General features: G+C 34.0%; 1 protein-coding gene across 2 annotated transcripts in view; it reads right to left on the bottom strand.

Moving 5' to 3' along the window:
• The window catches only part of LOC111087867, a 51,420-nt gene that overhangs the window by 5,116 nt on the left and 34,941 nt on the right, over nt 1-11,363 (bottom strand). For both annotated transcript variants that reach the window (XM_022396045.1, XM_022396044.1), the window contains exon 3: nt 187-366. In XM_022396045.1, coding sequence (XP_022251753.1) covers nt 187-366 — 180 coding nt within the window. The remainder of the gene's footprint in view (nt 1-186; nt 367-11,363) is intronic.

Here is an 11,363-nt window from a genome sequence, read left to right as displayed (position 1 = left end):
TCCCATCATATTAGTAATCTATTGTGCAACTTATGGCTGTGTTTGACTCCCATCATATTAGTAATCTATTGTGCAACTTATGGCTGTGTTTGACTCCCATCATATTAGTAATCTATTGTGCAATTTACGGCTATGTTTGACTCCCATCATATTAGTAATTTATTGTGTAATTTATGGCATACTCACCATACTTTCCAGATAGTTTGATGCAGGCTGTGGCAGGAAAAAGTCCATTTCTATGTTTCCGACCTGCCCAGCAAGGTGACTCGAGCACATCTGTTGTATAATTATTATGGAAGGGATCTTCGCAGGCGGGATTGTCGCCCTTTATTGATACACACTTGAAACAGTCCAATGCTTTAACCCCTGTAATTATAAATAATTCAGAATTATAAGAACGACTTTTATATACATTTATGCAAATAGAAATACTAGAATTCCATGCCTTAATTAATAATTGGTAATAATAAACGATACGGTTCCCCGCAGCTTAAATGTATGTATACGATATAATACGAGTTATTACCAATTCTAAAATTTGCCCGTGGTACTAATTGTGTTCTTCAAACGTTTTTATAGCATCTCCAGGATTTTATTGCATCAGAGGATATTCATAATCCATGCACCAACGATACTTATTAAGATAAAGATACAATGCATTCCATCATATTATTATACTGATAATTAGTAAGGTTTAAAACCATTTGGAAGTCCAATTATAGAATTTATCCTTGACTTTATAATTACCAAGTTGTATGCTTATAGTGTACCATATAATCTCTGGCTGATGATCATGTAAACTAAACATTAAATGCAAAAGTAAACTGCCTACAGTTTCCTTCCACTACTGATCACTGAGAGACACCGTATAAGCGACGCGATAATATAATCGAAATTGTTTAAAAGATCATGAGAGAAGCATTATCTGGTGTTTGCCCAGAACAAATTAATACATTAATTATTTAGCAGAAGAAAAGCTTTCAAAACTCTCAGCAGTGTAAGCAAACAGCTAAAATGGATTATTTATTAAAGTCAAAGATTTCTTTCTTTGTTACTTTCAAACTAGAATTTCAGTATGAGTTATGTATAAAAGGGGCATTTTTAATCAACTGTTGAATTACAAATTGCATACTAGGATTGAAATTGTTTATAGCAGTTTATCGGATGTTCGTCGTGTTTCCTTTCTTTTCTTTTTCGATCTTAGCAATTCCCGTTCGTTGGATTATTCTCGCAAAATCTTGTCTTACTACATACACTCCAGAAATAAATGACGCCTGGCGAGTGGAATAGCTCTTCCCAAAACTTTGCTTGCATGAAATGACATTATCACTGAAATCAGCCTCTGACCATTGTCACGTTTTATTAAAGACGTCGGAAGAAAGGGCGCCGTAGTAAAACCATCAACAATGCGCTTGTCATTCTCAAACTGTTCCATGAATCTTCCCAAACTTTTCTGATTAACATCTTGTTAAAGGTAATCTACACTTTAAAGTACTGTTAAGAGGTGGGACTTATACCCTTATGTTTTGGCTTCTGGAGCTTATAAATGCATTTTATTTCGATTTTATTATTACATTGCTTAGATAAAGGGAAAAGATGATGAAAAATAAAGTTTACTTATACAGTATTTCTAGAATAAAAAGCTAGAAAATTTTCATATTGACTTCAGTGGAACCAATGAAATGTAGAAAAAATTATTTTAGACTAGCAGATGCCCACTGAAACAATTCAACGGTAATTTTCCTAAAAATAGTGACGAATGAATCAGAGCATATGTGTATGATTGTCTAGTGGGCAGTTTACAGCCATCTTTTGTCACTCCATGCGTTATTTCAGTAAGGAAAATTGCATTGCGTTTGTTTTTTATACTGACTGTAATGTATTGTTGGAAAAAAATGTTTGGATTTTGATGCAGTGAATGTATCGAACACAGTAGAACACTATGTTCGTTAAGTAGCCGCGGGAATTTTGTCCACTGAATGCCACCGTTCTTTGTCATTTTACTGAGTGCAAGAAAAGACCGCTATCGAAGTGAGCGCTTTTTGACAGTTTTCATTTTTATAAGAAGTGTCAGAAAAGAGATGTTCAGTTCAATTCAAATCAAAACAAATTATTCAGTATGGTACAATAAAACCATGCAAGTATATAATACCGACATGGAATATATAAATATATATACAACAACAAATATATACTCAAACACGTTCCTCTTCTCATGCGTTTTTTTCGTTCATTCTCCTATCTTCGAAATATTTCTTTCATTTAATCGGTGGAGGAAGTCCCATTGATATGAGTAAATATAAGAAGTAAACAGTAAAGTAAGTGCTATTACATAATAGTTTAACTTCATAACAGTTAAAATTATAATGTTCACATTATTCAGGTATCTCAAATATAGTCTTTTATTCAACTCAGAATTCAGTAAGAAGCACAGGGTGTTGAACTAATGATAATTCCATTCTTCTTTGTTTGCAAGTGCTATCAACATGACCGAAGATCACTCTCTCTTCAGTATAAGTCTATTATAAGAAATGTAATATCCCTGGGGCTTCACCCACCTGCGAGGGGAAAAGATCACTTTCGATTTGTATACAGTGTAGTAGACGTTACACCTGTCTCTCCCCTGAGAATGTACACGTGACACCCTTGTAGACTGACCTAGTTCTTTTAGTAATTAGGGTGAGAGGAACTTAGTGGCTCTACTGACCAAATTCTGAATTATTAAGAACAAAATACTCAATATCAACTAAAATCTTTAAAAATTACATATGTATGTCAATTACAGAGATAGAAAACACATGGTAAGCCTGCATACCAAACTTCTCCTCTACCTTTTACTTTAGCTGCTCCAAATATTTTTGCAGACACTGCAGCACATCTGCTCTGGAAGGAGGGGGAACCGTACATTACATCCACAGAAGGAAATATTTCCTCATTAAACATGAGCAAGTTCAGCAAATAATCAGCTGATCTCTGTTCTCTGGTATGATGTATGACAAATGTTTGTCCCAGACAGTTTGATCAGAATTAACAAATGTTTATATGCATCCACATGATAGTTTGTACTGACCACTGTGCTACATTATCAGGCTGGGGTTGATAAGGTGTAGTGTATCTATTTACCACACCCAACACTTTGCATAATCCAGAGAATAGTTGGCTATTGAAATAGAGAAAAGCTTCCTGATTTCTTCATTAATTACCAACGCATCAACTATGACTGTGGTGAAGTATTGACTAATGGATAGGCCTCGGCTCTCTTAGGGACGTAATAGATAATGACAAGTATAATGATTACCTTGTTCAGTTTCTAGGAGAGGACCAGCAATGTCCAGGGCTAATCTCTCTGAAGGTTTACCCCGTGTAGGCCAGTTTTTCCTCTGGACAGTACACATTACGAACCATGGAGTACCAAAGCAGCACTTGATGTTTTAACCAGTAAATGTGGCCAGTAAAACTGCCATTGCACTTTAGCACAAGTGCTTGTAACACCTTTGTGGCTTTCTATCGTTGCATTGTGGCAACTCTGGAGAGTTTAACTGTTTTAGAATCATGGGGACCACTAGCTGCAATACAGATTAAGAACCACATTACATTGGTTGATAGCAATGGTATAGCAAGCCTTCCCGCACTTGTAACTGCTTGTTTAAGTGCCAGAGGTTACTTGTGTCCATGTGATGTTATTCAATCTGTGCTTGCCATGTTTCATCTTGGTGCATAACAAGGAGTATCCATGCTAGTTCAGCATCCTCTAGTTGCTCTTCCCAGATCTCCTTACTCTGTAGTGAGCTTAGATAAAACCATATGCTCAAATCAGATTCCTCTAATAATGTGATTCAATGTGTTGTTATCCATTCTAAATACTTTATATTCATAAACTACCTTAATGACACATGGTCCTTCCTAAGGGTGAACTTTCTGCCATACAGGTAGTGTCTGTAGTGTTCGACGAAGACTAAATTTGCAAGCAGTTCTCTTTTCATCATGCAGTATCAGCACTTAGGAGCTGTGAGCATACAAGTAACATATGCTATTAATTGTTCCACTCCATCTGGTGATGCTATAACACTGCTTCAATTCCATTATCAGTGTCACAAAAGGACTCACAATCCTATCATATATATACCAGGAGCTTCTAATAACCCTATTATTTACTGCACATGACACAAGGTTTTAGTGTCTTACATTCAAAATTTTGTTAAACTACTTTTTGTTTATGGTATACCAATTAGAATAACATAAAATCTTAGTTAATAATCCATATTTTAATAGTATACAAGTTTTATCTTCTTAATTCTACAAGGCAATATGTAAAAACATCCTGAATTTTCACTGGCGTGACCCACATGACACATTTTCTCTTAGCATGTTATCATCCTTATTTTGTCCACCACCCTTCGAAAAAGTACGAAATTAAACGTAAATTATTTTCTATAAAATCGTTATTGCTCAGAAAAACCGTAATTTTTATAGTCTTCAACTTTGTTTGGTTACAGAGCTATCAAACAGAAAATCAGAACCCTTCTGCCACACCCACCTGTCACATCCTCTCATTCACAATTCTTTGATAGTTCTCTCTTTCTCATGTTTCATTATATATTACCTATAACCAACAGAAAGTCAAGGCTTTCATCTATCAAATGACGTATTGTATAACGTTATGTTCTGAACAGAATATCTTCAATTTCACTCACGGTACAAGATTCGTTCCCATGGGAAAGTTAACACTAGCCTGAAGTGTTTTGAGTGGTTAGGGAATTTGTTTACTTTTTGCATGTTATTAGTCTATATTACTTGTTGCATTATCTAATTAAATAAAAATTATTGAGTGCATTACTATCATTACTATAAAAAATTAGGCTTAATTGTCCTCGACAATCGAGAGCAAGAAAAAAAGAAGATTGGGTAAGTACTTTATTTTTAACGTTTCGACAAGGTTTCGACACAGTCATTTTAAACAAAGAACCCAACATAAACAAACGAAAAATCAAGGAATCCATCTTAATTGAACAAAACAACCCTACTCTAAACCAACACCCCGGGGTGCCTAGATACCTCTTCTAAGTTTCACAACAGTTCTGGTCATGTGACTTCTTTGTTCAATACTGTACTTTATTTTTGTTTTTCATATTTATTCTATATTTATTATTATAAAAGTAACTAAAATATAAAAATACGTATTTTTTTGGTTATTTAAGACTACATTTGGTAAAATATGTAATATAATATAATTAAAATGGTTCACGAGGCAGCACGCGAGCAGCTTGTGGATAATGTAATTCCATAGCGTAACATGACCTGCACGTTCTCGGAGTGGTTTACAACTTATAATGGTGTGGATAGTAGTTAGATACAGTTCAAAGGGCAATAAAACAATAAAATTTAATTATAACTAGATGTATTCTTAGAGCTACTTAGGATAAACGAATGTAGTTTCATGTTACTATTTGAAGTCATTCTAGAAAGAAAAAAGGCGTAATTTAGATATATTTCCTTTTTTTTTGTGGTTACTAGGTAGGTCAAATTGACTGATCCAGTTTTGAGATAGGGTAGAGAAAATAACAGATAAACAATAAAGGTTTAATGAAAAACAAAAAACGTTTGAAATGCATTTAGGAGGTTTTAGAGATTACACAAAGGAAATTAGAGATTTTTGAGATGAGGAAAAGTATTGTTACGTCTCCGTTCGTTAGTTAATTTTCCGTAAATTCGTTCCGACGAAACTTTAGCGACACAAGTCCTTACTTAATAAAACTGGTTTATTCTTTCCGAATATAACTTTACGATATGCTTAATTTCAACAATCGCGCTAAAACAAACGCTATAACAACGAACGTGCTCAATAATACTCTCTGACTGCAGATCAATTACTCACTGTCTACACACACACATTAATTCTGTCACGTTGTCACCCTCTTTTATATACCAGACTACCCTATATCTAGTAAATGCTAGAGCATTCGCCAAGGTACAGGATAGTTCTAGAAAGCAGAGGGAGTGAGAATAGTCACGTGATCTCGCTGACGCAACAATATGTTAGAGTAAGACTAACAGTAGAAAAGGAGATAAGAATAATAATTTATTCCGTCAAAGCATGGTTCTAAAGTAACTGAATCAGCCTGAGTGCACTTTGACAAAAGGAACAGAGGATATTCAAAAGAAAGAAGTCCAAACGATTACTGGAAGAGTAGTATACGGCTGCGGTAGTTCGCGCCACAATTGTAAATGAATCACACACAGAATACTAGTGCGATAGAAATAGAGAAGATAGTTTGGCTTATGAACTGAAATTCTATATATTGTGAAAATTTTATTATAAATACGTTTAACCAGTTAGAATATATGCATTTATATATAATTTTGAAAACAAGTGGAGTGTGTGCTGATTGTTCATTTATCGTTCAGTTTATCGCCAACAAGTCACAGACACCTACTGTAGAAGAATCCTAAGCCAAAGAACAGCACAGTATATATATATTTATACTATTAAGAAGTATAAGTAAAAACCTTTTAATTGACAATTGGTGACCATAACATAACTATAACATCTGACAAAATCATGGAAGTTATATTTCAGCCCATCTTCAGTGGGAACGTTATATCCTACAACCTCAAAATGACGTTTCTGGAGATAAAACCTGGGATAATGTCAAAAAATGCTTTGAGAGAGGTAATTGTTGGTTCGTCATTTAGGTGTTTATACATGTGTTCATGTTTATTATGTTTTAAGTGTTAAAAGTTTATTTTTTTTTTGTAATCACTGATTGTTTAGTTTATATTTACTGGAGCACCAGCGCTCTGTACACTGAGGGTATTTCAGAAAATGCAAATTGGTAAACTACTGCTGAGCCACTGTGGAACCACGTCATTAGGTTTAATTTTGTTTTTTTTTAGGTCAAATTATTTTCTATGTAAAAAAGTGCTTATGAATGTCATTATCCAGATCAGTGTTAAACAGTTATTTTTATTATACTACTACTATCTGTGAATTACTTACAGTATTATGTTTTGTATTGTAAAATATTAGTATTAATGACATGTCAGTGGTGAAAGGCACTTTTCTATATTTTCTTTCGTACTATGCTATAAAACAGCTTTAAAATATGTTTTATAGTGTATTTTTGTACTGTAAAACATATATGTAATTTTTGATTTATTTCCTGCAGATTGGTGTTAAAGGGCACTTTTGTGTTGTACATTTATTGTTTATAAACAGTCTTTCATAGAATGAATTATTGTTTCTTTGCTGTATACGTGTATATTACAATATCTGAATTATAATCAGTGTTGAAAGGTATTTTTTCCAATATTTTATACCTTTCTTACTGTTCAATGATGTACGTGATATATATTTGTGAAATGTATTATATTCTTTATTTTAGTGAAAACTATTACTTTATATTACTGATGTTAAATGGTGTTTTGGTTCCTTGAATTTTAGAATATAGATTCATAGTTCAAATTTTTGAAACACTTATAGATGGGATAGTGGATTTATTTAGGTATAACTTTTCGTCGCTAATAGCGACACATGATCATATAAACATTCAAATTACAAATACATTTACATTACACATACATCTAATCAAATACTCTTACTTAAAATAATGCTAGATTTGCATTGTATTTAAGATATTTTTCGTTAAGGGTATTTCGTTATGACATTGTTTACAGTTAAGCACAAAACTACACAAGGGAGAACTTTAATTGTATTTTCATTGTCAAAAGGGTTGTGCTTTTCGTCTTTTGTAAATGTAGGCCATAAAGCATGTTTGTCAGGCACAAAAGTAAGATATTACTGCTGCACAGCTGATTCAATTTTGTTTTTGTTTTTTGTATTTGATTGGTTTTAAAATTGAACATTAGGGATGGCCCAATAAGCATAAAGAAAAAGAGAGTGTTGTACTCGAGAAAACACCATGTTTTCTTTCTCTTTTATCTTACAAAAGTTAACGGTTTTAGTTCACATACATTTCCAAATTTTCTCTTATACCTGCGTACGGATGTGCGTGTGTGTGGAGTTTAGAGTATATGAGAAACGGCTGTAGTGACCTTATAATTTTAGCTACTTACATACTTGCCAGAGTTATCATTCTTGGGTATTTCTGAATTTTTCTCACGAGTGATGTTCATGGATAACAGTTTTGTTCTTGTACTATGTTCTATCTAGTACAAGTTTAGAAATGTTCCCTCTCTTTTTGTTTATGGGATGATCATATGGTGTGGGTAGTACATGCACTACGTGAGAGTTCACCCTATTCATTTAAGTGGTTGGTTCACTCAGTTTAGATCAGATTTCCCAGAATTTATAACATTTTTCGAGAATTTTGCAGAACTTCTATTATCTAGAGAAGTGCCGCAAATGGTTGTATGTATTCTTCGCCTGTACACAGTTGTATAAATTAGCCTGTGTAAAATATTGATTATTCTCCTTGTTTTACATTGTGTCCAGTTTCTTTTCTTCAACCAAGTCAAATCGGAGATTCAATATAACTTCGTGATACATTTTCTGCTAGTCTTCATTACAGCAGCTTTCATCCTTGTAGGATGGTTATCAGTATTCCTGTGAATACCACACACAATCCTTTTTAAAGATGTGCCAAAAATGAAATTATATGTATATATCATAACATGATCCGGATATAAAATAGCGAAATTTGATTCAGTTACATTCCAAGTATTCTTACTGACTCTTGTACATGGTCAAGGAACAGTTCCAACTAAAATTTACCTCGAATAACGCCACACATCACGATATCAGTACTTTATCAGTTGTGTGACATCTTCATGTGTATCGCACTTTGAATCAATAAGGTAAGTTTTTCAGTTTTAAGAAAACTTCTCACAACTTTTATCAACTGCACTATATGAAGTTGTTGCTGAAAGTATGTTTTGTTATAGAAAACATAAATATTTACTAGCGATAACTGATAGACTATTTACACTACGAAAAAAATACTATTGAAATGTGACACACAAGCTATATTTATTCATTAATAAGAAGACAAATCAATACATAAATGAACATGCGTGCGCGATCATATTTTTAAAAACATGAACAAGTTGTTACAGTGCTAACACCTAATACACTAAAAACCTATTCTTTATAACGTAACACAGATTATTAAATAAACTAGGGCAAGAAAAGTACTCAAAATAATTTGCATGCGATAAATATCTATGAACTTAAATTTTGTCAAGTAAAATCGTTCTCTTATGCAAAACATGCGAATCGTTATCTATCAAGTAAGAAATTTATCTAATTTAATTTCCGACATATCAGAATCAGCTCAAATGTTATGCTTAAAGACTCGAAACCTGAGTAGAAATTGAGAAATATACAAAAGTGTGCATAAAGGATCGCCAGCAATGTGAGTCAAAAGTTATGACAATCGTTTTTTTTTTTAGGATGGTTTTGGCAAAGTATATAGTAGTAACTTTTGGATCGTTAATGGACTATATCTGCATGGAGTATTTTGGTGGATGGCACTTGGGTTTCTATACTGATACCTCAACATGGACACCGAAACGTCGTTCAATACAAAATTCCAGGCAGCTCCATTGGAGATTTAATGTTAATTCTATCAAACGATTTTCATTAAATCCTGCTCAAAGAAAATACTTAATAAGGCAGAATTTTATACACAATTAAAAAAAGGAAAGACACTATTCCTATTGTTAATTTATTTGTGTTATAAATGCAACAAAACTCTACAATGAGAATATTTCGAAAGAGAATGAAAAACGAACTCTCAATCATGGAACACGAAAAGAAGAAAGCGCATTTTTTCCCTATAATGAGGTTAACTGTACAAGCATTGTAGTAAGCACTAAAATATTCTCGATTTCTTTTTGGTTTTACCAAGTGAATATTTAGGACTCTACGTTTGTTTATTTGTTGTTAAGCACAAAGATATACAATGAGCTATCTGTGCTGTGCCTACAACGGGTATCGAAACCCGATTTTTAGCATCAGAAGTCTTGAAATCTAACGCTCTGCCACTAGGGATAGGACCTTGCGTTCCAAGTTTCGATAAGTTATGTCAATGTTTTCCAAAGTAGAGGGCCAGACACCAAATCCATGTAACGAAGACTGTCACTCTTTTGTTACGTTTTGTAAAATATCAGTCCCTAAGAGAAATCATCTAGTGGTATATTAGAACTTCTTTTTTTTATATCTAATGACAGTTTCGTTTCCTGTTAACTCTTATATTCTGATAAAAAAAAGTGGTAATGATTACATTAATTAATTACATGTGATAGTAAATAAGTTAAGCCTCATTATTTTTAATGGACGTTTCGAGATTATGTGGTTTTACTGCAGTGTATTCCGAAAAGTTTGTTTGTTTGTTGGAAGTTAAGCACAAAGCTACACAATGGGCTATCTGTGCTCTGCCCACCACGGGTATCGAAACCCGGTTTCTAGCGTTGTAAGTCCACAGACATACCGCTGTGCCACTGGGGAGCATTCCGAAAAGTGAGGCTGTAATTAAACAGAAAAAATATTAAACATATTGGAACTCATAACCTGTTAAGTACCAGTATGGTTCCATAAAACTTAGCGCTTGTAGCAAGGTACAGTATGTAATATTTATTCATTTTTAAAAATTAACAAGGAACGACTGTGTACGTGGAATTTTGCTACTTCCACATATAAGCCTTTAGATTTTCAACTTTCAAATGACTAACTTAACAGTGGGTGAAAAACATGAGCCTTTTAACTTAACGAAGTGCCAGAAAATATTTTGTAAAACGAAGAAAAATGACTTGGGTATGAATAGTGTTACGCCTCCAGTCGTTAGTTAATGTTCCGTACATTCGTTCCGACGAAACTTCAGCAACACAAGTCCTTTCTTAAATAAAACTGGTTTATTCTCTCCGAATACAACTTTACGATACACTTAATTTCAACAGTCGCTCTATAACAACGCTATAACTCACGTCTCACGTGGCCAACAATATTCTGTCCGCATACATTCAATTACTCATTACCTTGTTCCGTCACGTTGTGAGCGTCTTATGTATACCTGAACCTCTTCCTGAACCTGGCCCTGTAGACTTCTGACTGGTTTTTGGTTCCGTACCTGAGTTCTAGAGCCGACACCAGTGTTCTATAGTTGTGTCTGTCGGCTGCTGTCAACTGTCCAAGTATTTCCAGTGGTTGTCCCTTCAAGCTCGTTGCCAGATATACTGCATTCTGCTCCTCTGTCCATCCGTTCATCTCTGCCAGTAGCTCAAACTGTGCTCTATATGCTTTCCATGGTGCTTTCCCATCGTATTCCTGGGGTTTCCTTCGTACTGGATCACTGTTTGTACTGACATTCATATCTGGGATGTGACTTCTAACGGGACTGAATATGTCT

The sequence above is a fragment of the Limulus polyphemus genome, unplaced genomic scaffold (assembly GCF_000517525.1).
Source record: "Limulus polyphemus unplaced genomic scaffold, Limulus_polyphemus-2.1.2 Scaffold2763, whole genome shotgun sequence".
Taxonomy (NCBI): domain Eukaryota; kingdom Metazoa; phylum Arthropoda; class Merostomata; order Xiphosura; family Limulidae; genus Limulus; species Limulus polyphemus.
This window is presented reverse-complemented; position numbering and strand designations above follow the sequence as displayed.